This window comes from Takifugu flavidus, chromosome 10 (assembly GCF_003711565.1).
Source record: "Takifugu flavidus isolate HTHZ2018 chromosome 10, ASM371156v2, whole genome shotgun sequence".
Lineage (NCBI taxonomy): Eukaryota > Metazoa > Chordata > Actinopteri > Tetraodontiformes > Tetraodontidae > Takifugu > Takifugu flavidus.
The window spans coordinates 1,930,707-1,955,684 of NC_079529.1; the positions used below are offsets into that span (position 1 = coordinate 1,930,707).

The 24,978-nt window shown below is 45.2% G+C and overlaps 6 protein-coding genes and 3 long non-coding RNA genes across 12 annotated transcripts in view; 5 read left to right on the plus strand and 4 right to left on the minus strand.

Annotated features, from left to right (window-relative positions):
- Positions 1–282: 282 nt before the first annotated feature.
- LOC130532517 (uncharacterized) lies at positions 283–942 on the plus strand. The gene is made up of 3 exons (XR_008952350.1): positions 283–444; positions 540–685; positions 773–942. It is a non-coding gene; the product is annotated as an uncharacterized LOC130532517 (long non-coding RNA).
- A 718-nt stretch (positions 943–1,660) lies between these two features.
- LOC130532045 (uncharacterized) lies at positions 1,661–2,282 on the plus strand. Its single transcript, XR_008952249.1, has 3 exons — positions 1,661–1,784; positions 1,880–2,025; positions 2,113–2,282. It is a non-coding gene; the product is annotated as an uncharacterized LOC130532045 (long non-coding RNA).
- A 682-nt stretch (positions 2,283–2,964) lies between these two features.
- The window catches only part of LOC130532044 (uncharacterized), a 93,219-nt gene continuing 71,205 nt past the window's right edge, over positions 2,965–24,978 (plus strand). Inside the window, exons 1-3 of the long non-coding RNA XR_008952248.1 lie at positions 2,965–3,119; positions 3,215–3,360; positions 3,448–3,752. This is a non-coding gene — a long non-coding RNA (uncharacterized LOC130532044). The remainder of the gene's footprint in view (positions 3,120–3,214; positions 3,361–3,447; positions 3,753–24,978) is intronic.
- On the plus strand, positions 4,008–4,892 carry LOC130532043 (protein S100-A1-like). The gene is made up of 3 exons (XM_057044283.1): positions 4,008–4,316; positions 4,435–4,583; positions 4,665–4,892. Exons 2-3 carry the CDS (start codon positions 4,440–4,442, stop codon positions 4,776–4,778), a joined length of 258 nt encoding a protein of 85 aa, XP_056900263.1. The 5' UTR covers positions 4,008–4,316; positions 4,435–4,439; the 3' UTR covers positions 4,779–4,892.
- On the minus strand, positions 6,901–8,161 carry s100w (S100 calcium binding protein W). Its single transcript, XM_057044281.1, has 4 exons — positions 8,054–8,161; positions 7,641–7,698; positions 7,383–7,531; positions 6,901–7,296 (listed from the first exon to the last, which is right to left on the minus strand). The coding sequence occupies exons 3-4, from the start codon at positions 7,521–7,523 to the stop codon at positions 7,114–7,116; spliced, it is 324 nt and encodes a 107-aa protein (XP_056900261.1). The 5' UTR covers positions 7,524–7,531; positions 7,641–7,698; positions 8,054–8,161; the 3' UTR covers positions 6,901–7,113.
- Positions 12,759–13,991, minus strand: s100a10b (S100 calcium binding protein A10b). Its single transcript, XM_057044282.1, has 3 exons — positions 13,834–13,991; positions 13,086–13,240; positions 12,759–12,999 (listed from the first exon to the last, which is right to left on the minus strand). The coding sequence occupies exons 2-3, from the start codon at positions 13,221–13,223 to the stop codon at positions 12,841–12,843; spliced, it is 297 nt and encodes a 98-aa protein (XP_056900262.1). The 5' UTR covers positions 13,224–13,240; positions 13,834–13,991; the 3' UTR covers positions 12,759–12,840.
- On the minus strand, positions 14,409–16,171 carry krtcap2 (keratinocyte associated protein 2). Its single transcript, XM_057044280.1, has 5 exons — positions 16,011–16,171; positions 15,414–15,568; positions 15,221–15,284; positions 15,014–15,080; positions 14,409–14,919 (listed from the first exon to the last, which is right to left on the minus strand). The coding sequence occupies exons 1-5, from the start codon at positions 16,012–16,014 to the stop codon at positions 14,799–14,801; spliced, it is 411 nt and encodes a 136-aa protein (XP_056900260.1). The 5' UTR covers positions 16,015–16,171; the 3' UTR covers positions 14,409–14,798.
- Positions 16,483–18,300, minus strand: LOC130532038 (transmembrane protein 107-like). Of its 2 annotated transcripts, none has more exons than XM_057044279.1 (5): positions 17,723–18,300; positions 17,576–17,643; positions 17,401–17,501; positions 16,912–17,008; positions 16,483–16,745 (listed from the first exon to the last, which is right to left on the minus strand). In XM_057044279.1, exons 1-5 carry the CDS (start codon positions 17,807–17,809, stop codon positions 16,676–16,678), a joined length of 423 nt encoding a protein of 140 aa, XP_056900259.1. In that variant the 5' UTR covers positions 17,810–18,300; the 3' UTR covers positions 16,483–16,675. The 2 variants fall into 2 exon arrangements, with proteins under 2 accessions (XP_056900259.1, XP_056900258.1); XM_057044278.1 differs by lacking the exon at positions 16,912–17,008 and adding an exon at positions 17,068–17,164 and having other exon boundaries at positions 17,723–18,293.
- Positions 18,381–24,501, plus strand: trim46a (tripartite motif containing 46a). 3 transcript variants are annotated; one of them, XM_057044267.1, is made up of 12 exons: positions 18,385–18,612; positions 19,434–19,692; positions 19,949–20,099; positions 20,223–20,421; positions 20,497–20,643; positions 20,716–20,811; positions 20,951–21,204; positions 21,272–21,393; positions 21,477–21,806; positions 22,296–22,525; positions 22,600–22,667; positions 22,969–24,501. In XM_057044267.1, exons 1-12 carry the CDS (start codon positions 18,553–18,555, stop codon positions 23,402–23,404), a joined length of 2,352 nt encoding a protein of 783 aa, XP_056900247.1. In that variant the 5' UTR covers positions 18,385–18,552; the 3' UTR covers positions 23,405–24,501. The 3 variants fall into 3 exon arrangements, with proteins under 3 accessions (XP_056900249.1, XP_056900248.1, XP_056900247.1); XM_057044269.1 differs by lacking the exons at positions 22,600–22,667; positions 22,969–24,501 and adding an exon at positions 21,998–22,074 and having other exon boundaries at positions 18,381–18,612; positions 22,296–22,416; XM_057044268.1 differs by lacking the exons at positions 22,296–22,525; positions 22,600–22,667; positions 22,969–24,501 and adding exons at positions 21,998–22,074; positions 22,219–22,245 and having other exon boundaries at positions 18,381–18,612.

The following is a 24,978-nucleotide window of genomic DNA, read 5'->3' on the forward strand; positions in this document are numbered from 1 at the left end:
GTAACAGGAGTGTGTAAACTTAAAAGGTTCTTGGTAACAGGAGTGTGTAAACTTAAAAGGTTCTTGGTTACCAATTTGGATTGAAATTTGGCTCTATGCAATTTTATTTGCATTTTGAATTAAAATGCCTAAAGTTAATAGTATTGGCGTTAAATAAAGCAGCACTGGTCCCCGCTGTAGGAGATCATTGTTCTGGGGAGGGAATTGAGCCCCATATGCCCAAGCACCACCTACAATATTAAATTGAATTTGAATCAGGTGCGATGCTCCAGGGGCATGGCCTGACTTTGAAGGGTTCAGGTTACCTCCAAAGGAGGGTGTGGTTCTTGTGACTTTTAAAAGGATCCAGAGCACTCCGTAGTCACACCTGCAACTTGGATTGCTCCATAGTTGGGTTTCCAGCTTGAATTTCTTTGATCCTTCATAGTTTTTCCTCCGTCTCAGGTAAGTGAGAATGTTTCTCCTTCACGTTGACCTCTTGAGCAGCATTTCTTTAGCTCCTTGATGCTCTTTTCTTGACCTGTGTGTTCTTGTTCCAGGCATCATGGAGAAAAAAGAACTATCGATCTTCAACGCAATGAAATTTTTGAAAGATTGCTTTGATGAACATGCTGCAAAAGATGGAGAAAAAGCCACCATGACCAAGAAAGAACTTGCTGACCTCCTGCACCAGCAGTTTGAAATAGTAAGTAAAATAATTATGTACAATACTGTTGTTCCAGAGAGTTGTGAGTGCTCTATGAATTAAATGAGGTTTTTCTTTCACTTTCAGACTGAAAATCACTTTATTGCCCAGTATTTTGATGGCATGGATAAAGACGGTGATGAGAAAATAACTTTCACAGAGTACATGAGCTATCTGACCAAACTGTTTGAAGGGTTTTAGAGAACATGTTTGACACAACTTAATTAAAAAGAAATGCCATGGTTGCTGTATCAGAACAGTGTTTATTTCATTTCTATGGGCCAGCTGAGACGTCTCGCTTGCAACAGATGAAACATCATGATTTTGTGATTGTTGATCTGAAATGTGCCTCACTGGATCTGAAGAACATCTGAGAAAACAACAAATAAATGGTGCCTTTCTGAACAACCGTGTCCTAAATAACTCAAAATAAATGCATACACTGGGGGGGCTGATTATCAGTAAAACATTCCAAATGATGAACTTGAGCCTGGCTCAATGTAATTGGTCCCTTCTTGGGTCTGTGACTCTCAGCTCAGGACTTTGAGAGCTGCACACGTTACAGAAGGATGCAGTCAAGTGGTTGATAATTTAAAAGATTTAAGGACAAAATCCAAGACGGAGGGGGGGGGGGGGGGGTGTTCATGTCAAAATGAAGGAATCTGGGCAATAATCCTAATCAAAGAATTTTCAAAATCAGAACATTGTCAAAGTTAGACTTGAGTGTTATAAGTTGGACAGAAAATGGGAATGAGATACACTTAAAAGAGACTGCAATTTAAATAGATCTGATCAGAAATAAAGAGCAGATGAAGATTTAAAGATTTCAGTGGATCAGCTGTACATCTACAGACCACAACTACAACGCTGGAGTGAACCAGCCAAACAGGTTTTGAGCGAGGGGCCCACTAAATTATGGGTTATGTTCCAGGGGTGGGTCCAACTTAGAGGCTTCAGGAGACGTCCAAAGGAGGGTGTGGTTCTTGTGACTTTTAAAAGGATCCAGAGCACTCCGTAGTCACACCTGCAACTTGGATTGCTCCATAGTTGGGTTTCCAGCTTGAATTTCTGATCCTTCATATTTTTTCCTCCGTCTCAGGTAAGTGAGAATGTTTCTCCTTCACGTTGACCTCTTGAGCAGCATTTCTTTAGCTCCTTGATGCTCTTTTCTTGACCTGTGTGTTCTTGTTCCAGGCATCATGGAGAAAAAAGAACTATCGATCTTCAACGCAATGAAATTTTTGAAAGATTGCTTTGATGAACATGCTGCAAAAGATGGAGAAAAAGCCACCATGACCAAGGAAGAACTTGCTGACCTCCTGCGCCAGCAGTTTGAAATAGTAAGTAAAATAATTATGTACAATACTGTTGTTCCAGAGAGTTGTGAGTGCTCTATGAATTAAATGAGGTTTTTCTTTCACTTTCAGACTGAAAATCACTTTATTGCCCAGTATTTTGATGGCATGGATAAAGACGGTGATGAGAAAATAACTTTCACAGAGTACATGAGCTATCTGACCAAACTGTTTGAAGGGTTTTAGAGAACATGTTTGACACAACTTAATTAAAAAGAAATGCCATGGTTGCTGTATCAGAACAGTGTTTATTTCATTTCTATGGGCCAGCTGAGACGTCTCGCTTGCAACAGATGAAACATCATGATTTTGTGATTGTTGATCTGAAATGTGCCTCACTGGATCTGAAGAACATCTGAGAAAACAACAAATAAATGGTGCCTTCTGAACAACCGTGTCCTAAATAACTCAAAATAAATGCATACACTGGGGGGGCTGATTATCAGTAAAACATTCCAAATGATGAACTTGAGCCTGGCTCAATGTAATTGGTCCCTTCTTGGGTCTGTGACTCTCAGCTCAGGACTTTGAGAGCTGCACACGTTACAGAAGGATGCAGTCAAGTGGTTGATAATTTAAAAGATTTAAGGACAAAATCCAAGACGGAGGGGGGGGTGTTCATGTCAAAATGAAGGAATCTGGGCAATAATCCTAATCAAAGAATTTTCAAAATCAGAACATTGTCAAAGTTAGACTTGAGTGTTTATAAGTTGGACAGAAAATGGGAATGAGATACACTTAAAAGAGACTGCAATTTAAATAGATCTGATCAGAAATAAAGAGCAGATGAAGATTTAAAGATTTCAGTGGATCAGCTGTACATCTACAGACCACAACTACAACGCTGGAGTGAACCAGCCAAACAGGTTTTGAGCGAGGGGCCCACTAAATTATGGGTTATGTTCCAGGGGTGGGTCCAACCTTAGAGGCTTCAGGAGACGTCCAAAGGAGGGTGTGGTTCTTGTGACTTTTAAAAGGATCCAGAGCACTCCGTAGTCACACCTGCAACTTGGATTGCTCCATAGTTGGGTTTCCAGCTTGAATTTCTTTGATCCTTCATAGTTTTTCCTCCGTCTCAGGTAAGTGAGAATGTTTCTCCTTCACGTTGACCTCTTGAGCAGCATTTCTTTAGCTCCTTGATGCTCTTTTCTTGACCTGTGTGTTCTTGTTCCAGGCATCATGGAGAAAAAAGAACTATCGATCTTCAACGCAATGAAGTTTTTGAAAGATTGCTTTGATGAACATGCTGCAAAAGATGGAGAAAAAGCCACCATGACCAAGAAAGAACTTGCTGACCTCCTGCGCCAGCAGTTTGAAATAGTAAGTAAAATAATTATGTACAATACTGTTGTTCCAGAGAGTTGTGAGTGCTCTATGAATTAAATGAGGTTTTTCTTTCACTTTCAGACTGAAAATCACTTTATTGCCCAGTATTTTGATGGCATGGATAAAGACGGTGATGAGAAAATAACTTTCACAGAGTACATGAGCTATCTGACCAAACTGTTTGAAGGGTTTTAGAGAACATGTTTGACACAACTTAATTAAAAAGAAATGCCATGGTTGCTGTATCAGAACAGTGTTTATTTCATTTCTATGGGCCAGCTGAGACGTCTCGCTTACAACAGATGAAACATCATGATTTTGTGATTGTTGATCTGAAATGTGCCTCACTGGATCTGAAGAACATCTGAGAAAACAACAAATAAATGGTGCCTTTCTGAACAACCGTGTCCTAAATAACTCAAAATAAATGCATACACTGGGGGGGCTGATTATCAGTAAAACATTCCAAATGATGAACTTGAGCCTGGCTCAATGTAATTGGTCCCTTCTTGGGTCTGTGACTCTCAGCTCAGGACTTTGAGAGCTGCACACGTTACAGAAGGATGCAGTCAAGTGGTTGATAATTCAAAGTTAGACTTGAGTGTTTATAAGTTGGACAGAAAATGGGAATGAGATACACTTAAAAGAGACTGCAATTTAAATAGATCTGATCAGAAATAAAGAGCAGATGAAGATTTAAAGATTTCAGTGGATCAGCTGTACATCTACAGACCACAACTACAACGCTGGAGTGAACCAGCCAAACAGGTTTTGAGCGAGGGGCCCACTAAATTATGGGTTATGTTCCAGGGGTGGGTCCAACCTTAGAGGCTTCAGGAGACGTCCAAAGGAGGGTGTGGTTCTTGTGACTACAGAAGGATCAACAGTCGCTCTGCAGACACATCTGCAACTTGGGTTTCTTTAATCCTTCAAAGGTTTTCATCCCTCAGGTAAGTGAGAACCTGTTTCTCCTTGTTTTACTTCTTGATCAGCATTTCTTTACGTATCGCTACTGAGACCGAGAAGAACATTTAAATCTGCTGAACTACATGTAAATTCTTATTCCAGGCACCATGGCAGATAAATCAGAGCAGACAATCCTCACAGCAATGGACTTCTTAAAGGAGACCTTCTTCAAATATGCTGACATGGACGACGACAAAGGCACCATGAGCAAAAAGGAACTTGCTGACTTGCTCCGCAACCAGTTGGACGAGGTACATAAAAGTAACGCACAACATTGTTCCAGAGAACACTGCGAACGCTTCCTAATTTGCATTTTCTTTTCTCTTTATTAGAAAAATGAGAAACGATCAGCGCATTATTTCAAAAAAATGGATGAAGACGGAGATTCCAAGATCACCTTTAAGGAGTACATGCACTACCTAACTGACCTGTATGAATGGTTCTAGAACATGTTTGATTTGAAATCATCACCTTCCCTGTTGCAGTGGAACAACAGTAGAACGCTGTTTCCTGTGTTTAACCTGTGAATAACATGCTGTGATATAAAAACCATCTTCAAACGTTCCGTTGTGGAGTCTCATTTAAATATTTCCAGTACCGTATTTTCACGACTATAAGGTGCACCTAAAACACTGAGATTTTCTCAGAAATCGACGGTGCGCCTTATAATATGGAGCGCCTTGTGTGTGGACTGAGTTCCAAAATCTGCTGTGCGCCTTTGGTGGGTGCACTACGGTAAACGCTCCGCCAATCGATTAGCGGCACACCTACGGGTAAGGATCCCCTAAAATGGCGCCGGTCAAGCGAGACGCGTATGAATGAGGCTTACTTTAAACTGCAGGACATTGAATATGCGGCTGAAAATGGCAATCGACCAGAGCAGAGAGAGAGAGTAGTTTTTTAATTGTCATTAAAACCATCTTCTCTGCTCAATTCTGCAGCTGTTAGGAGTCTTCCCTTGTGTCTCCTCCTCCCTTTCTGTTTTCTCTTGGCCGTCCAGTTTCAGGTCAGATGGAGCTGCTCTCCAGGTGCACCTCAATCACCTCACCAGTCCATCATCCATACTCGCTGGTTTGCTGTTCAACCCTCGGGTACAGCCTGGATTATTATTTCTAGCTTGGAACTCATTGCGGATCAACCTCCCAGACGCCTGTTCGTGCCGCCCAGCCTGACCCGACCCGAGTTTGCCCACCGTTCTCTGCAGATTACTGTTGCCTGACGTTCAGTAAAGCTTTTTATCGATCATCCTTGGCTGTTGTGTGTCTCTGTCTTCTGGGGTTCAGTTCGTGCCGCTCCTAACAGAAGCAGCCATTTCCCATTGGACTCTGTCCTTTTTGGTCAACGAGTCTTCTTCCTGAACCCTAATGAAAGCTTTTTTTTAAGGGATTAGAGACGTTTAAGAATCTATTCGAAGAACTCCTGAGGCAGGTCATGTCAGACCTGCTATACAGGTGGACATCTCAACCCTCCCAATGTTCCGCTCCTGCAGGGAACGAGATCAGCGGTGGCGAGCGTTGGGTGTGACAAACTCTTGGCCTTTAGCTGGAGACATATAAACAACATGGATAGAAAATGTCCTAAGTGACACCAAGCAAGCGTGGAACTATTCGGATCAGTTTATGAGACCCTGGTGTGTCTCACCTGCGTCTAATCGAGACGCAACAGCCTTGGGAATAAAAGAAATTTTATCTCCGTGATCGTGCTATTTCCTGTATCGCTCTCTTCTTTTTCTAATTTCTTTATGTATGTAGAGCTCTGTCAGGGCTTGTTTTATGTGAGGAGCCTGGGGGATGGGGTCTGGGAGGGTGGGGGGGGCGCCCTTCATGGCACTACGGCGGCGTGTCTAAACAACATGCTGCCACATTTTAATTGGTGAACTGTCAGACATTCTGTGAGTCATGAATGCTTCATTCTCGGCTTTCCTGAGGCGTGGGGAGCTGTTGGAGAGACCACAATCACACCCTCACAAGGCGTGCACACCCAGCAGCACCGACCTGTTGGATTAACGCCGGTGAACTGGAAAGCCTCCATTCCTGCACCAGCTTGCCCCCCCCTTCCCGTAATTATGTCAGAAATGTAATGGTCAGTTTTATATATGAGCAGGAAGGCCGAATCAGATCACAGATGAGCACAACTTCGCCTTACGTACATAAGCGTACATTTAAAAGTGTCGTTATAGTTTTAATCTTAAATAATAAAGAGACTGGGTGGATTCGTTTAGTGTTGTGATTTAATGACACGGCATCAAGAGCTGGTTCAGTTGTTGTGGAGCCAGAGGCGCTCTTTAATGGGCCAAGGTTCAAATAATAAAGCACTACATGACAGCAGCGTTTGTTCTGACTGAATTCTACGTTCAGTCGAAACCAAAGAGGCTGCAATAGAGCTGATTTTGAAAAATGGCCACGTTGGTTCCATGTGAGTCGATTCAGACGCAAACACTTGTCCATCATTGGCTGTTTCTTGTTTTCTTGCACTTAATCTATTTGAACTGTTGGTTAAACAAGGTTATGAACGATTTGCTCCTGTGGAAACAAATAGAAAATAATGAGGAATAAAGAAGAAGCAAAGTTCAGAGTTTGTGCTTTTTATTGGAGGAAACAACAGCAGATTGTACAGCTCATTGTAAATATCACGTTAGGCTGCTACTACAATTCAATTTCCCTACGGGGATGAATAAACTACATCTTGAATCTTGAATCTTGAATCTTGAAATACAGCTTTATTTGCATCCGTAATAGTGTTTGCGTTTGTAACAGTTAACGGGTTTTGGACCAAACTGGTTTAATCGTCTCCGGCCTGATCTTTGCCTCTGCCTTTCTTCTGCCCCTTGCCAATTTTCTTGTGGTAGTAGCCGGTGGCCAGCATGCCCACGCACCGGCAAAACTCCCGGAAGTTGATCTCATCATCCTTGTTTTTATCCAGCATTTTCATGGCCTCCTCGATGTCGTCCCCATTAATCTTGGCCTGAAAAACACGTAATTAGCTCACCTGGCAGGAACGCACAGAAAAGGAACCATGCTGATGACACTTGAGGGTTTCGGTGTTCCCACCTTTAAGTCGGCACTTTCGATCTCCTTCTGGAGCATCGCCTGCAGCTCCTCTTTGCACAGCTTGCGGTTATGGCCTTGATCATCGGCGTATTCCATGAAGATGTCCACCATGTTGGTGATGACAGCTTCCAGACGGGCCATGTTTGGAGCTGAAGATTAAAGAAAAGACCACACTCAACAGGTATTACTGCTTCACGCTCGTGTCAAACCTGTCCTCACATATCCTGTAAAACACTTGTGTAATTATTTACGTCTTACCTCTGAGTTTGAGTTCAGCGGAGAAATCCTGTCTGCCCCTGGTCAAATGTACACCAGACTGGGAAAAAGGTGCCCTTTATACACTAGACACATGCACGCACGTGCACAGACACACACGCATATGCCTACCAGCCACCACTCACAAACACAGACACACACCTTCAAAAGGAGTGGTTCTACTTTTCATGCTCCACACAGTGTCCAGCTGCAAATATATATATACAGTACATATAATTTTTTTTACATATGTATGTAAAAAAATGTCAATTTTTCATTTTCATCTGTATTTTCAAGTTAAAAACGGCTCTGTGTGCATGTGTGTGTGTGTGTGTGGTGTGTGTGTGTGTGTGTGTGTGTGCGCGTGTGGTCATGACTGAGGCATGTTTGTTTCCTATGTGTGCGCTTCCACTTACCCACAAGATTATGTAACCCAGTCTGGCTTTTCCCCCGGTCTGATCCAGTCTTTACGTCTGTGTCTCTCTCCTGCCTCCTGCAGGGTCCCTTTATCCACCATGTCACCTTAAACTGGTCAGAAGCCGCCCCTCCCCACTTTGGCCATATTACTTTCACTTATTGAGCGCTATCGGATTCGCCGTCTGGGGGAGGAACAGGAAACAGAGCCAAAGGGTCCAGTTCATGACAGCTAGGTCCCTTTTCTGCCCTCTGTCTGGGGTTTGTGTTGCAGTTTGGACAGGACGTGTGTCTCAGCAGCCCCGCCAGCACATCGCTTTCTACCCTCCGCTGCACCTCGTCGCTGCTCCTCATTATGCACCACCCATTTTAGCAACTGGAAGGGAAAAAATGATGCTTTATGTGTAAATAAAGTTTTCTCTGAGAAGGCACAGATACTGAGACACAGGTGTTACACACACTGGTGTGATCAATATACTCACTTAGTTGGACAATTATTATTGTGGAAAAATGCAGCCATCAGTGGAGCATCATTGTCCTCCTGGAGTCGCAGGCAGCTGATGGAGGACAGGAGAACTTTTCATCTCAGCAAAGCAGGAAGTGTTTGTTGTTTGTCTGTGTTCTGCCATTAGGTCTAAACCTGTTTTTCTGGATATGGAAACGGTATCTGGATTTGCTTCAAAGGAAAAACTGTGGGTTGAAGATTTGAAATAGCGTCAAAGGGTTTTTAGGAGTTTGATGACATCGAGTGGGGAGATTTGTTGTTTATGTTAGGCATAATTTCCTTTAATTCTTTTTTAGAGGAAATTATGCACAATGCAACCAACAAACCAGCACTCACCAAAAATCTCTATTATTCCTCGAAACATTCCTTGAACCACCACCTTACCTTGAAGGAGGGTTTGGAGCAGGTGAGGGATCCTATATTGTTGGGGGCTTGATGCTTCTAGTTGGGTCTCCCAAGACCTCACCAAGGCGGCTTCAGTGCCCAGCTGGCGTCACCAAGACCCCACCCTGGAGCCAGGCCTAGGGTTGGGGCTCTCAGGCTGGTGTCTGGTTGCAGGGTCTTTGCTCATGGGATCCAACTGGACACAGCCCAAACAAACACAGCCCACCTTCCTGTAGGCTAACCAATGGTAGGAGGGGTAGGGTTAGCTCCCTAGCTTAGCCGCCGTGTGGTAGAGTTCTCCCCTGTGAATGAGAAGCTCGCCTTCGCGGCTTTTGTTGTCGTCTTGGTGGCCATGGGAGGCATACTAAGAGGTGCTCCATGGGGACCCCATTGCTCTACTGGGAGCCTTTAACAGCAACAGTATTAACTGGAGGGGTGTAACTGGGAGGAACAATCTGGACCCGTGTGGCGCTTTGTTGCTGGATATCTGCATCTATCTACTCATAGTTTTTTGATAACTCGCCATTTTGAGCGTGAGAGTGTCCATCAGTGGCATCAGGACACTTGGCCTAGAGGGCAATGATTGATTTTGTGATTGTGCCATCTGACCTTCTGTCATATGAGCTGGACCCTTGGGTGAAGAGAGGGGCTGAGCTGTCAATGGATGAGAAACTGGTGGTAAATTCGATCCACGGGTGATAGGAAGCTGGAAAGACCTGGTGGTCCCAAACGTGCTGTGTCTTTTGGGAACACGCAGTGGACGCCTGTCAGGGATGGTTTCAACTCGATCGGAGGGAGGCTAGAGTGGACCACGCTTCCACTGTTAATGCAGCTGTTCGGAACTGTGGCCATAAGATCTCCAGGGCCTGTTGTGGCACTCTCCAGACCCGGTGGTGGACTCCGGAAGTAAGCTGAAGAACGAATCCAATCGAGCTTCGTTGGATCTGGGGAGTCCTGAGGCAGCTGATGGGTACCAGCAGGCCGGATGTGCAGCAGATCTGGAAGCCACAGAAGTAAGGGAGGACTTCTGGCAAACCATCCGGCTCCTTAGGAGGGAGAAGCGTTACCCCAGCAACATTGTTTACAGTGGAAGTGGAGGAGCGGGAGGAAGTGTCAGAGGGAACTCTGAGTATTGTCCTTCTGGGCATCAATACCCGATCTGCTCTTGAGACCCGGTAGGGGATAGGTGGAAGGAGACGGATCAATGTTTCCACTGCCTGTTTTCATGAGTCATTTTCTTTGTTTCCAGCTGTTCTCATCAGGAGCTGCCACAGACAAATCTGTGTCCATCTCCTCTTCATCCTTTTCTCTCACTCAACTAATTTCCTGTCCATTTTACTCGATCCATAAAGCTCCTCTGGGCCTCTTCCCTGTCAGTTCCAATGCACAGCTCCCTTCTGCTTTATCTCCAAACCTCATTTACTTAAATCAACCTTCCATATTTGCTTCATGCGGATCCTTATGTCAGGCAGGTTTTTCTGGTATGATGTGCACACAACCATGCGACATACACTGTGTCTTTTGGAGTGACTGTTATCACTGTGGTTTCATAATAGTCTCATCATAGACGTTGTATAATTAAGGATCTATGAATTATTAACAGTAGAAACTAGAGAAGCCATCTTCATAGTGTCCTTCAGGCTGTCTACGCAGTCTATTAGTATGCTAACGTTGCTGATGTTGGGCTGATTGTCATTTATATTCTTTTTTGGACATTTTATTTGAACCAAATCACTTAGAAAGAGGAAACTATTACGGAACTATTTAACTCTGGTTTGCAGTTTGGACTAAACGTTAATGCTCTGCTTCCCTCTAGCGACCGATCTTGATTAAGACACCTTGAGTGAACATTGTTGTTTTTAAAGAATATAGTTTTCACACAGGAAACTAAACGAATATATAACTAAAGTTACATGGAAACGCTACTTTAGGAGCATTCAAATATAATCAGTTGGACCACAAATTGTTTCAATGTCCCATAATGACAGATTTTGTTCATGTTTAGTTCAATTGGTTAAAAATCTCATTAAGTTAAATAATATAGAGCTGTTTATTCGTGTGTTTTCCACAGGATCAAACACCAAAAGTCCAATGTCTAAACTGAACATTTTTGGGTGGGAAGTGTGCAGGGAGGGTTCAGGAATGATTGGCCATGGAAAAAAGATACAGGTCGACATACTTGTGATTGTTTTGGCAGGCAGCAGCGAGGCGAACAGGCTGGTACTGCAGATAGCAAATCCTCTGCACTGCCACGGAGATTTCTTTTTCCTTCTGCTCTGCACTCCCCTCAGCTGGTAATAAAGGCATCCGGTGGCGTGATTGAGTCATGGCTGGAAGGATACAGTGCAGAAGGGGCCTGAACCCTCTGCCCTTGGGGATCCCTGCAGTCAGGGTGGGGCTCTGAGTCCAAACAATATGATCTGTTAGCGGGGGGAAATGCAGTGCACAGGTTGGTCAGGTCTTGCTATTGTATGCACAGCCCTGAGCACACAGCGGAGAGCAGTGTGTTGTGGAGCCACCGGCGTTGCCATGACGAATGTCAGCGGCGAATCCAAGAGCTTTGGTGGAAGAATTGGTGGAAATAAAGGCCCAAGTCAGGTTCTGTTGCATTATCACAACAGCTAAAATAATCCTCTTTTCTTTTTAAAATAATCCTCTTCTGCTGCTGTTAGAAGCGACAGCTTTTGGGAACCACTGTTTGCACGCCACTCCCTGTGTGGGTGCCGTTATTTTCTTAACCTGCGTGAGCTCCACGCATAGCGCTCATTCCTCCCGCCTTTCTCTGCAGTCTTTCCCTGGAAGGTTTCATGTGCAATGAGACCCAGAGGCTACTTTCAATACTAAATCCTCTAACATCAGCGGGAATTCCCTGGTGCAGAGCAGGGATTTTCACAGGGGAGGAACCTATAGTTATGTTACTATATGAGAATGATGGAAACCAGAATAACGTCTATTTTAATAATCAAGCATTGTTTTCATATCCTCCCCCTGGGCATCAGAGCCACACACACACTACTGTTATGGTCACGTTATGTGTGAACAGGCTAATGTGGGAATGTTGTAGAACGCAGCCGGATGTGTGAAAAGTGTTAAGTGTATTCCTGCAGTTACTAGCTGGGAGGCAGGAATCAACCCTGGAGAGGTCACCACCCATGACACACCAAGGGGTAATTTATTGCCTTGTTTCCTCCTTCCTCCATGTTTGTACTGGTGTGTACTGGGATGATGTCAGTGTAGCTGCTGATGAAAGCCAACTATGCAAACAGTCGGACTGGTCGGTCAGAGGCTCGTTGCAGTTGTCACGGATCCATTTAAAGATGGTTTTCCATCACACACGGCAGGTCCGTAGATCTATTTATACTGACTGACTGGTGAGGCGCTGCAGCCTGGGACGTCTTTCAACCATTACTTTCACTCTTTGGACTGCTGCCGGACAAATATCAGCGGAATGTTGTGTTTAACCAGAACTTATCTCCTCACTCTTCGGTTCGGGCTGGCAGCACTTCAGTGAGTTAGAAAGGTTGCCATTAGTTAAGAAACACTGTCTCCAAAACAAACATTCAGGTCCCACCAAATCTTCCACACACACACACACACACACACACACACACACACAAGATGATGGTCTCACCCTTAAACCCACAGCTCCCCATCTGGTGACGTATGGGCTACACCCAAATTCCAGCCTGCAACTAAAAAGGTGGATCCATCCGAAGAAACGACGGGCTTTAGATGGGATCCACCATCATTCCCAGTACATTTTCCAAATGTTTCTCTGTCCAACATGGATTTATGACACACACGAGAGGAAGGGGGGGTCATGTCAAAGGAGGCGTTTACTCGTAACACAATGCACGCCCGTGCTACACAACAATGAACAGTAACATCAGTATCTGTTGATCACTTCTTGCCCTTCTTCTGAGTGCGAACGTAGCACTTCTCGCACGCCAGCGACAAGCCGACGATGAGGGGAAGAAACTCTTCAAAGTCCAACTTATCGTCTTTGTTAAGATCCAAATCTTTCATCATCCAGTCCACCAGTTTGGGGTTATTCTGGGCCTAAAAAGAGAGACAAGATGAGGGAGTGCGGCTAAAATATGAGCATTTGTTTCCATACGCTGCGACAGAAAGATGTCGGTGTTTACTTTGAGGAAGCTGGGTAGCTCGTTTTCAAGTAGTTTCTTAAGTTCCTTCTTGCTTAACGTGTTTCCATCCCCGCCTGCCTCCGCATAGCGGTGAAAAGTGGAAATCAGAGACTCCATGCATTTCTCCAGCTCAGTCATGGCTGCCAAGGTGGATGCTGGAGAGAAAAGACTTGCTATTACAATAGAAGTACAACACAACCCTGTTTCTATAACATGTAATTGTGCAGATTAAGGCGCTGTAAATCCCCCGTTATCTGCTCATGTTGATGTAAAGGTGTCCTTCAGGGGCAGCACAAACACGTGTGTCAACACCCAAAACTGCCTTTTCATTGCTCAGGAAACACAACTTCCTACTGGGGCTTTTTGTTCGGGTTCCAGCGAGGCTATCATATTGTTGGATGCAATTTATGTTGGCAAAAAACTGAATATCTAATGTGGAAGCTCGTATTGCGGCTCTACACTTCCTTCCTGTTTAACCACTCCTGAATATGTTTTAGGGGGGAAAAAACCGCACACACACACACACACACACACACACACTTTGCAGGAGATAAGGACGGTAGCCCTACAGAGAGTAAATTCGGGTAAAAGACTAGTCGCAACTTGTCCGAAACCGAAATGAATAACGCCCCATGTCCACCCCAGCAGAAAGGGCGCAGCCCGGAGGAATTCTGCGCATTCCCACTTTAACTGGGAAAAGAACGAGGCGCGACCGTGGAATAGTTATGGATTATTGCGATCCACTTACCAGGACGGAAGCAAGAGCCTGTGTGACGGTCGGAGGAGTGAAGTGTGATGGGTTGGGTACACGGCTCACTCAGAGTTTATGTGTTGTGCCAAACTGGGGCGACGCCCAGCCCAGTGCGCGCTGACTGGGAGGGGGAGGGGGGAGGGGCGTTGTGGGAGAGATAGCAGGAGGAAAGAGGAAATGGATCCACTCTTATATGCTATAAACCCGTTACTTCTTCTCACTCAGACAAGTGTTGGTGTTTTCTTTTTCATTTCTTACAAGTGCACCACCTGCCCGTCCGGCTTCAACCACTTTCCCCATAACGGGGTTGTTAATAACTATTGTACACATCTAAGGTCAGTTGAGTTACTGCTGAAATTCTTAAACAGAGTTTAAACCCTCCTTGACCCGTACTGAGAAATAGAACTTCCGTGGAGCCCCTTTTATTATTCACATCATCTGTTAATACTTAAGCCATTTGTCTGTGGAATGTTCCAGACAGGTGTTTATTAGCACTCCTCAATAGTCCAAGACTGCTGATGCCCCCGTCTCCACCAGTTTAAACTGCATAATGAATATAACAGGTCAGAGTCTTTGTGTTTCGGGACGTCAGCGCAGCTTCCTCAGGGAAATAAAAGCTACACACGTCACCGTGTTTATTCTGTGCAACCAGAATAAAGTCCTTTACAGAGTTTAATAACAAAATGAATTAGACAAATAAGGCATAGAAACAACCCCGAATGGCTGATGACTTTTCGAATAACACAATGAGATGTTCGGATCTCTTTGCGACCGCTGTAAAACAAATGCTGATAGAAAGCTAATCAGTGGAATGTAGATCAGCAATCAAATTCAAAATCGGTGTAAAAAATACAACGGAGCAGTATATAACATTTTTCAAATTGTGTAGAAATATATCAGAAATCTGCGACCGCTGTGATGTTCTGCCCATCAGCACCTGATGACTGAAGCTCTGGGATGCCTTAGTTCTTCTTTTTGCCCTTGGTGGTGGCTTTGGCTGGTGTTGCTGCAGGAACGGTGGCCTGATAGAGGGCGGCCGATACTTTGTTGATGTAATACAGTGCAAAGAGGGAGAATATCAAACTGGGGGGGAGAGGAGGGTAAAAAATAAGCACACCAAGCTGGACAGAGTTAAAAATGCTCCGGTTGTAATGTGTGATCTGGAGGGAAAACGTACCACGTGGTGACGCAGACACGGTGCACCAGACCAGATGCAAACAGAGACAAACACAGGCACAACAGAACTGGAAGAGATAAGAATTGGCTCTATAAACCAAAGGTCCAACCAGGATCATTGCAAAACCATTACGCTAACTCAGATAGAGCATCTGCAAATGGAATCAGAGCAATCCTTTCTGATTAAATCTGGTGTGTCAGCACTTACTTTCTGGGAAGATCTTGGCTTGGAACCCCTTCCCAAAAAATAGGTTTTCCAGATTATTAAATGCCTGATCATACAGTTAAAGTGAACCACTTTCATTTGAAAACAAATGACAACAGAAAAGAGAAGCACATCGGGTTGCTGCTTTAAACGATGCATACTGAAGCTGTATGATCATGGTGGTAAAAAAGGATACAGTGAGAGAGCAGATGAAGAGAACAGAACCCAGGAATCCTCCCAGGATGGTGAGCCACTCGGTAGATCCCAGCTGCTTACTGAACATCTGCATGCCAGCAAATACCAGCACTGACAGCAGACTGGAGAGAACTAAAGAGGTTCCTGTATTCGCTGCTACAATGGGGGGGAAAAATAAAAGATAATGAGCCTTTCGAACACTTGCATAGACTATATAAATCCAAACCGGCAAAATCAACCGCTTGCATTTCCGGAATAACTTTATAACGTTACTTTTGCCTTTGGGGCCAGCGTTTCATTCCTAAAAGTGAATGTGTGTTCTGTCCAACTTAACGCCACGTCAGTGTTCGTTCATTCGCCGTTCCTACAATGATTTACTTTGAACCACAGAAATATAACCGCTTACAAAACTCCAAATAAATATAACCCTATGTGTACACCATGTGCATTTCTGTTATTATTTTACAGTAAACGTGCATCTAAATATATGTCCCAAATAAGCCGGCGTTTAGCTTAGCTACTTAGCTTGACCGTAGACACACATTGAAGGATTTTAGGCAAATAAAGATCATCTTGAAGAATGTGGCAAAATACATACCCATATCTCAGTCGTAATGAGCTAAAGCTGATGTAACGAGGAAAGAAATTATGGTTAATTTAGGTGAACCCGATAATTGGCTGAGACCGGGAACTAAAAAATATAAATTGGCAACACGGTCCAGTTGAGAGGTGGGACCGGTGGGCGTGGCCAGTATTTTGGTCTTCCGTTTTCCGTCATATTTGTTAAGAGACTTTATAGTAAAAAATCATCGAAATAATTTTAATTTGTCGTTATTTCAAGAAAGTGTTATTTTTTGTGCAATATTAGTGTCCTTCCATATTATCCAGACATCAAACCATTTTCTAAAGTAAAGGAATCTAAATACTAAATGAATATTAAGTATCTTAAGGTGTCTCATAAAAGAAATCATGTAATGCAGAAAAGCACCTTGGCTTTACACCTTTACCTTGCCTTTTTTCAATCAATGCAACAGGAGAGAAAAGTATAAGGAGACAGAAAAACCACACAATTTGCAAAATATTTTTTATAAAATCTATTTGAATTACACCATAATTAAGACATCACCATTACATCAAAAATCTGGAGAACAATATTTCTTGAAAAAAACAAATAAGGTTATAAGAAAACTAACTCTGAAGAACCAAGAACAACACATTTTTTCATTGGTCAAAAGTCACTGACGTATATATTAGGAGCATCTTTCATAAGGGTTTCTTCTTCAATCCAAAAACAGCGATCAGCAGGAGAATCTCCACACAAGCAGGAAGCACACTGTACGAGACACACAGAAAAGTAGATTTATAAAAACAGGAAAAGGGCAGATGTGTTTAGATATATTGTCTGATGATTCCAGTTATGGTACACTGGGAAGTAGATGTAGCAGATCCTTTTTTGTTTTATTCTACTATTACAGATGAACACACAGAAAAACACCAACCTGCAAAAGGCAAATACAACCCAATATGTCCAGCATTCCCACTTCTCAAAGACAAAGAAAGACAAGGATACTGACGCGCTGCAGTGGACAGCCAATGCTGGGTGTATTATCAGTCAGGTAAAAAAGAAAGTTTGGAAAGGGTAAATATGCACTAACCTGCAAAAAACAAATATCCACCAGTAGATGCCACATTCCCAATGCTCAAATAAAAAGAACACTAGGGCGACTGATGCACTGGCATGGGCTCCTATTGCTATTATAGATAAAAGAGTTTGAAGTCATGGAAACATAACTGTAAATTATGACTTTATAAATATATCAGTTATCAATTAAGGGTACTTACAATGCAAGGGCCAAATTACTTAAAGCATTATTTATAGTGGCAGATATATATGCATATATGTTCTTATACCATGTTTTCTTGCTTTGTTAACGTGGTTTTTTTTAATTAGATGGAGAAACATGTTTAAATAAATAAATAAAGGATACAGAGGAGACCCTGGGTGCAGTTGAACATGGACACTCCTGTGAAGAAACCAGCTAATTCTATGACAAACATACCGATGGTTATCGCCAACGCAGTTACCAACCTTAAAAGAAAGGACAATGGTTACATATAAAGCAAAGTAGCTTGTATTTGCAAGTGAATCTAGAAAAGACTTACTTTTTATCTTCGCTGTCATATTGCTCTCGCGTAAAATCCAAAGGTAAGCAAGCCTTCACATTGTTCTCCTGTTTAGCAAATACCAAAGTGCGACTTTAGTAAGAAAGACTTAATTTGAGCAAGACAAGAATAAACTATCTCACTTACCCTTGACCAAAATATCGTAATGACGATAACAAGGTGGGCTGTAATCGTCAGGAACCGTGCAGGGACGAGGCTGTTGACAGCGGACATACCTGACGACAATCTACTCCTGTTAAAATCAAACCCGCCAAGTTCTGAGTAAATGCTAATAAATCTTAGGTCAGTTTGCGACGTTTAACTCCTTCCAAACTATCATTAAACACTTAATTTGATAGGCCAACTTTAGGGACTCGTGAACAGACAATTTCTTCTTTTTTTTTTTTTTTTTTTACATCGCGGCGCTTTAAGGTGGTTGCTACAACAACGGCAGGAAGATGGTACGTCTTAAATTAAAGCCCGACTCAAGCAACAAGCATTCAATAGTTCCGGGCACGTACAATAACCAAGGTTCCCCGAGGAAACTGGGCCAAAACAATTGGGCCACGTTCTGAAAACTGAGCATCTTTGGTAACGTTGACAGATAACAAATGCAGAGACATTTATTCTTTGAGAACGGAGCCGCAGAAAATCTGGATAAATCTATTTAATTTCAACTATAAAAACCACTCGGGGATATTAATGATATGGATATTGATTTACCGAATATTTTGTATATTATTCAAGAAACACTTAATATAGATAAACATATAGATTACTGATCGTTCCGAGCCTAAATCCGGCCCGTCCGGATCTCCTCCCATCCTATTTCTACGACGACCGCTTGGAGACATACGGGAGCCTCGCACACCGCGCAAACAACCCACAGCACATCAGCTGGTAATGGGTCTCCAGTCGAGGCCCGCAGCTTCTTTTCGGCAATAGAATTTGGTTTGAGAGTGGTCAGGATCGTGAGCATGGCAGAAGCGGAGCTGCAGACGTTCACCGCCATCATGGACTCTTTGGTTCGCATTAGCGTAAGTATGACGTTTATTTTATTATGGGATCTATTTCAACCACGTGTGCTGCACAACGATACGCCGGCATCGGGATCTTTATCCTTTGATCAATTATCTAACGACCTGAAGCATCTAACTGTTCTAAATCATTTTTAACATGCGCAGGTGTTTAACGATAAATGCGAATTATTCTTCTGTAGATGTGAATTCTGCAGTTCTGTGTTTGAACCAAACCAAACACCTTTTGAAAACCACAATGCGTCAAACAGCCCACGTAAAATCAATTGAACGGGAGATATCTCGGTTGATGAAATTGTTAGACGGCTAACATTAGCTGTAGCTTGCTGTAGGAGGGCCGATGCGATGAGGAGGAAGAGATGATGCTCGTTGTCATAGAAACGGGATGATGCGTTCAGTTGCTTTCACACTTAAATGGGGTTAAATACCAACACAACTGAGGGAAAATCTCTTTTAAAAAAAAATAAATTCTGCAAATGATTCGACCTTCCCACCCCCACCGTCCCCTCTTCCCCAGCACACATTATGGGCTACTCAGCATATTTATAGGTTGTACCCAACATGCTAAGCTAATTCTTTATAGCTAATTGTGAAATACATGGGGAAAGCTAATTTGCCCTTTACATTTACCTTCCCTGCCCTCTATATCCAACACCAGCCTACATATTTGGCTTGTGCTGCAGTCCCTCTCCTTGATCCTGACTCCTCTATTATTCACACATAATTCCTGGTCAGAGGAGGAGGCAGAGCAGCAAAGTCTTGATTTATTCACCGAGTCAGACCTTTAAAACAAAACAAAACCCAAATCCTCTTCTCCTCAGTCCAACATGAAGAGCATGGAACGGGAGCTGTGCTGTCCGGTCTGTGACGGGATGGTGAAACAGCCCATCCTGCTGCCCTGCCAGCACAGCGTCTGTCTGCTATGCGCCGCTGAGGTGTTGGTACAAAGAGGTTATCCTCCTCCTGACCTTCCCCCGGAGCCCCACTCGCCGGCCTCCACTCCTAATTCACGCTCGCCAAGACAGGCACGGAGACCCACGCCCAGGACTCCTGACCGCTTGGAACGGGTCCTCAGGACAGGTTTGTATCTGGTTATAAAAACTGAGAAAGTATATTTGCTGATGTGGCGAAACAAATAATCTCTATTAACTTTGACGTGGATCTATTTTGATATTGGTCTAAAAAGGCACCTGGAGAGACATGTGACCTGTCTCACCTTTAAGCTTAGCTGTCACTTTGATTCCTTCTAAACACGACTTCTTTTCTCCTCTGTATCTGCTCACTTCCACCGTCTGCTTGACTGACTTTCGTCTACACGCCTGTGTCCTTTCATCAGCGTGCGGGACGTACCCGGGACGGAGACGAAAGGACGCGGCCCCTCCTCCCATGCTTTTCCCGTGTCCTTCGTGTCGGCAGGACGTGGAGCTCGGGGAGAAAGGCCTCACGGACTGTCTCCGCAACCTCACTCTCGAACGGATCGTGGAGAGGTCGGCAGACATGAGAGACTCGTCTCACTTTATTTCGCTTTGGATTCGCCGTCTGAAAATAACCACCTTTTTCTTGTGTTTGAATCTTCTATTTCTCTCCCTGCGCCCATGTGCACCCTTCAGGTACAGACACACGCTGAGCCTGGGCAGTGTCGCCATCATGTGCAGCTTCTGTAAGCCCCCTCAGTCTCTGGAGGCCACCAAGGGCTGCGCCGACTGCAAGTCCAACTTCTGCAACGAGTGTTTTAAACTTTACCACCCCTGGGGGACTCCTCGGGCTCAGCACGAACACATTCTGCCCACCAACAACTTCAGGCCAAAGGTTGGCCTGCCTTCCACGTTGTAACAGTTGCTGCTCTCTCAGCGTCATGGGAGCTTCATGGTTTCTCTGCTCCAGGTCCTGACCTGCACGGAGCACGAGCAGGAGAGGATGCAGTGGCACTGCCACAACTGCCAGAGGTTACTGTGCCCACTTTGTAAACTCCAGCGGGTCCACCATGGGCACAAAGTGTTGCCTATTGCACAGGCCTACCAGGACCTCAAGGTGAACCAGTGGGAATTGTCCTGACTGTACCGTCATGTATTTGGCAGCCCAGCACTTTTATGTCTCTTTCAGGACAAGGTCACAAAGGAGGTCAACTTCATCCTGGCCAACCAGGAGACTATACAAAGTCAGATCACTCACCTGGATGATGCCATCAAACAAATGGAGGTGAATTTCTTTGATTTCTTCATTTACGTGTAAAGCTCTTGAAACAGAGAGGCCCTCTAGAGGCCAGTCGCTGTAGTGCGGCTCTTTTGAAGGCAGTTCTGTGTTTGGTCCACTCTTTGGATTCTCGGATTCTCTCCAGGCCAACAGTACCGTGGCAGTCCGTCAACTGGCTCACTGTGTCCGAGAGCTGGGAGCGGCTGTAGCAGAACGTCAGGGTGCTCTGACCGTGGCCCTGGAGGGCTCCCGCTGCAGGAAGAAAGAGGCCCTCTCTGCTCAGCTCTCGGGGAAGAGAAGTCTGCTGGAGCATGCAGGCCTGATGGTCTACACGCAGGAGCTGCTCAAGGAGCTCGACGCACCCTGCTTCGTGCAGGCTGCCAGGATCACTCACAACAGGTAGCGCACAGCTGGGTCCGGAGGACGGATTTGGATAGCTTCCGACCTACGTGTGTTCCCTCCGCAGGTTAGCGAAAGCTATCGAGAGCCTCCAGTGTTTCTCCCTGGCTGCCGATCCGTCCTTCAGGCACCTTCACGCAGACTCATCCAAAGAGGTTCAACTGATCCACGGCTTGGAGTTCATACGCGGTAGGCCCTCCTGCTCGCGTGACCCGAACCCGGAAAAGTGGGTGAACATGCGCAACCTGATGGTATCTGTCCGTGTGCCTCAGCGCCGCTCGCCCCCGTGATAGACACTCAGAAGACGCTCGCTTACGACCAGCTCTTCCTGTGCTGGCGGCTGCCTCAGGACTCGGCCCAGGCTTGGTATTTTTCCGTGGAATACCAGCGGAGAGCGGGGGGAGCCGCGGCCACGTGGGGGGGCGCCAGGTCCCCCAACACGGCGGCGGCCTGGCAGCGGCTGGACGACGTGAAGGGGACCAGCGCCGTGGTGGAGCGGCTGCAGATAGACTGCATCTACGTGCTGAGGGTGCGAGGCTGCAACAAGGCCGGGTTCGGGGAGTACAGCGAGGAGGTTTACCTCCACACCCCCCCAGCCCCCGGTGAGATGAGAGCATGAGACTTTGCATTGATTTCGTCAGTATTAATATGATTTCACCCGTATTTCTCCAGGTTTTTACATTCTTTAGCGCGTCCTTATCGACTGAATTGACTAACCTCGATCTTTCTGTCTCTCTCTCTCCATCTTCTCATGTCTCCCACTCCTGCTTTCACTGTGTATTTTAATTTTTAGCCTCTGCACCAAACTCTCCTTTTTCTGTTACGCATTCCAGTTTCACCATAGTCAGACTCTTTCTTCTCCTGCTTCAGGTCTGTTCATCTTCACTTTCTAGTTGCTTTTGACCATCCGTTGCTTCTGTTGCAGCCACATCTCTGTACAAGCATTTAATCAAATGTTGTTTCAATGTAGCGCGCTAAGATGTGTTTTTTTTCTTGCCTTCCTTATTGTTTCAGCTTCAGATCTGACCCTTCCTTCTCTCTTTTCCTCCCTTCCTTCCTTCCCTCCCTCTTGACTCCATTTGCTGTCTCAGTGTTGAGTTTTTCCTTGGACTCTCGATGGGGGTTGCATGCTGACCGGTTGGCGCTGGGCAAAGGCCAAACCTACGCCCGCAGCGTTCCGGGCCTCTCGCTGTTGCAGGCCGCCGACCGCACACTCACTTCTTGCCACCTGACCTCAGACCTGCTGGTCTCCGACGTGTCCGTGACTGAGGGCAAACATTACTGGGCGTGCTCAGTGGAGCCCGGCTCCTATCTGGTTAAAGTAAGGAGTGATTACCTTTTTTCTCCCCGATAATCTGCTGTTATCAAAGCTGTTGCTGTTTCTTCTCTTTTCAGGTGGGGGTTGGGCAGGAATCGAAGTTACAGGAGTGGTTCCATCTCCCCGAGGACGTGGCCAGTCCCAGGTGCTTTTCTTTTTTCTATTAGTCTTTTACTTTGCGTTTTGGCCACTTGGGGCAGTAGAGACCACGAAGTATTCGAGAGATCCTGCTTTACAGTATAACAGCCCTGGCTGACCTCTAATAACACAATAACATGTTTAGCTTAGCATCACCTGCTGTTCTGTAGTTAAACCTATGGAACTGCTGCATTCTTTCATTTGAAGAACTTAAGACATTTGTGCCTGTGATTATCCCGGAAATGGAAGCTTTATTGCAAATCATCATCAAAGCGCCCCATCTTTAATTATTTGCCCCCCACACACAGGTGTGACCCAGACAGCGGCCATGACAGCGGCGCCGAGGAAGCCCAAGACTCCCCTCCCTTCTGCTTCCTGACAATGGGCATGGGGAAGATCCTGCTCCCCCGAGGATCGGGCCACAGTCAGAGCCAGGCAGACAGCCACAGCCAGAGCGGCCATGGCCACACGGCCCCCGTCCACACCGCTCCTCTGCCGCCCCGGCTGGGAGTCTGCCTGGACTGCGACAAAGGACGCGTCTCCTTCTATGACGCCCACTCCCTGCGCGTGCTCTGGGAGGGGCACGTGGACTGCTCGTCCCCGGTGTGCCCGGCTTTCTGCTTCATCGGCGGGGGGGCCCTGCAGCTTCAGGACCTCGTGGCCAACAGGAGCATCGAGGAGGCGCCGCCGCGGAGGGTGACGATCCAAACACGAGCAAAAAATATGGGGAAAAATGTAGGATAATGCAGCAGGTTAGAGTTGATCCCAGATCAGCAGATCGGATTGAACTGCAACCGCTAAATATGATTGTGATTCCTTTAGTTTACACTTTTTAGGTCTCATTGTAATTATCTAATGTTTTGATTTGCACTCGGAATCTAACACCTCTTTCCCTCTTTACGGAGTTCTTTTTATTCTTTCCCCGTCCTCACGTTTGCTCACATTGCTGCTCAAGTGACTCTTGCCTATGCAGAATTCTGTGGATAAAGTAAGCGAAACACCTTTGAAACTGTTTGTAATGTGACAATAATGGCATGTAAATGTACCCAAGATTCTAAAGTATGTAGATTACTGTCGGTCGCCTCGTACCCTGGGTTTGTTACTGCGAGGAACAGAGAGAGACAGAATGTGTTCAGGGCTGATTTCAGGATGGCAGCATGTGTCTGCAGCGCCACTCGGTGTTTTATATAGCCTCTGCTTTGCATTTCAAAAAGGACTCGGGTGTCATTCCGGCGCAGTTCTGTCCTGTTGAAATCAAAGTATTTGTGTTTTAAACAGAAGCCTTTGAGGAGTATTGCTCTCAGGGTGGCTTTTGACCCTTTAACCTGAATATATTTTATTGTTTTGCATCTTAAACCGAGGTTAAAGACGTGAACAGCCCACTTTTCTGCCATTGAAATGTTTGCGTCTGAGCGTGAAGGTGGAGTTAAAGGAGTCTGAGTGCAGCTGATGGGTTAGAGTGACACGAGCGCGAGCAGCATTCGTTCCTCCTGAGCAGAAAGCAGCTCACTCACCATTTGTTTGAGGAAAGATGTATTGTTTCCAGTCTCAAAGCCGTAATAATTGACTCTACCTTGAGCTTCTTTATGTCAGACAGGTGAAGCATAATAAAGACGGTGTCTAACAATCCACCTGTTTGGAAAGAAAGAAGCTCAAGCCTTAGTTTAAACACAGAAGGAAATTGATCTACAGCTATTGAAGGACGGCGTCGCGTCTCCACTGCTTGTGTTGCAGCCCTGGAACAACTTCAGAAAATCAGCGGTTCTCGATTTAAACGTCTCCCTGCGCACAGAATGTTTCCTTGATGTCGCCACAAAACAATAAACGACCGATTACAGTAACACAGGCTCACTTTTCTGCCAAATGGCGCTCATTATCAGGACATGTTCAAGAAGCTCAGTTCTTTGCAGCGGTAAATGACCCAATCTTGCATTATTTTAAGGTTTTTATGCTATAACGTATTGTGCTGTTGCCTGAGGACTGTGGTGCGGTGCACAGACGCGTGCAGGTGCGCTCACTGCGTGCAGGTGCCAGGGGTTTTACGAGAACAATGACGGCTTGTTTGTGCAGCAGGCTTTAATACTAATCACACACTTCACACGACGGCTGACAGAAAGATAGAGAGGTGGGGGCGGGAGGCAGTTGAGCCAGTTAAACTGGAAGTTTAAACACTGTTTTTGACATGCAGGCAGCGACACAAATGACTGCCTCGCTAAGGCACGGAGGGGTCGCGGAGGCCGTGGCTCTGTCACTGTCACGCTTTGTTGAGTTTTCTCAATAGCAACAAGTAGGTGTTCGAGAATGTAACGTTAGGGGGC

Excerpts from the sequence above, each read along its gene's own strand:
- LOC130532043 (XM_057044283.1), top strand. The coding sequence starts at position 4,440 with ATGGCAGATAAATCAGAGCAGACAATCCTCACAGCAATGGACTTCTTA. Across the intron at positions 4,584-4,664 it reads TCCGCAACCAGTTGGACGAG|AAAAATGAGAAACGATCAGC; the intron begins GTACATAAAAGT and ends TCTCTTTATTAG.
- s100w (XM_057044281.1), bottom strand. The coding sequence starts at position 7,523 with ATGGCCCGTCTGGAAGCTGTCATCACCAACATGGTGGACATCTTCATG. Across the intron at positions 7,297-7,382 it reads TCGAAAGTGCCGACTTAAAG|GCCAAGATTAATGGGGACGA; the intron begins GTGGGAACACCG and ends CGTGTTTTTCAG.
- s100a10b (XM_057044282.1), bottom strand. The coding sequence starts at position 13,223 with ATGACTGAGCTGGAGAAATGCATGGAGTCTCTGATTTCCACTTTTCAC. Across the intron at positions 13,000-13,085 it reads AGCTACCCAGCTTCCTCAAA|GCCCAGAATAACCCCAAACT; the intron begins GTAAACACCGAC and ends CTCTCTTTTTAG.
- krtcap2 (XM_057044280.1), bottom strand. Across the intron at positions 15,285-15,413 it reads TCTTCATCTGCTCTCTCACT|GCATTTAATAATCTGGAAAA; the intron begins GTATCCTTTTTT and ends CTGTATGATCAG. Across the intron at positions 14,920-15,013 it reads CGTGTCTGCGTCACCACGTG|TTTGATATTCTCCCTCTTTG; the intron begins GTACGTTTTCCC and ends TCTCCCCCCCAG.
- LOC130532038 (XM_057044279.1), bottom strand. The coding sequence starts at position 17,809 with ATGTCCGCTGTCAACAGCCTCGTCCCTGCACGGTTCCTGACGATTACA. Across the intron at positions 17,502-17,575 it reads TATGACAGCGAAGATAAAAA|GTTGGTAACTGCGTTGGCGA; the intron begins GTAAGTCTTTTC and ends CTTTCTTTTAAG. Across the intron at positions 17,009-17,400 it reads CTGCACCCAGGGTCTCCTCT|CATTGGCTGTCCACTGCAGC; the intron begins GTATCCTTTATT and ends TAATACACCCAG.
- trim46a (XM_057044267.1), top strand. The coding sequence starts at position 18,553 with ATGGCAGAAGCGGAGCTGCAGACGTTCACCGCCATCATGGACTCTTTG. Across the intron at positions 19,693-19,948 it reads GGAACGGGTCCTCAGGACAG|CGTGCGGGACGTACCCGGGA; the intron begins GTTTGTATCTGG and ends TCCTTTCATCAG. Across the intron at positions 21,205-21,271 it reads GCCAGGATCACTCACAACAG|GTTAGCGAAAGCTATCGAGA; the intron begins GTAGCGCACAGC and ends TTCCCTCCGCAG.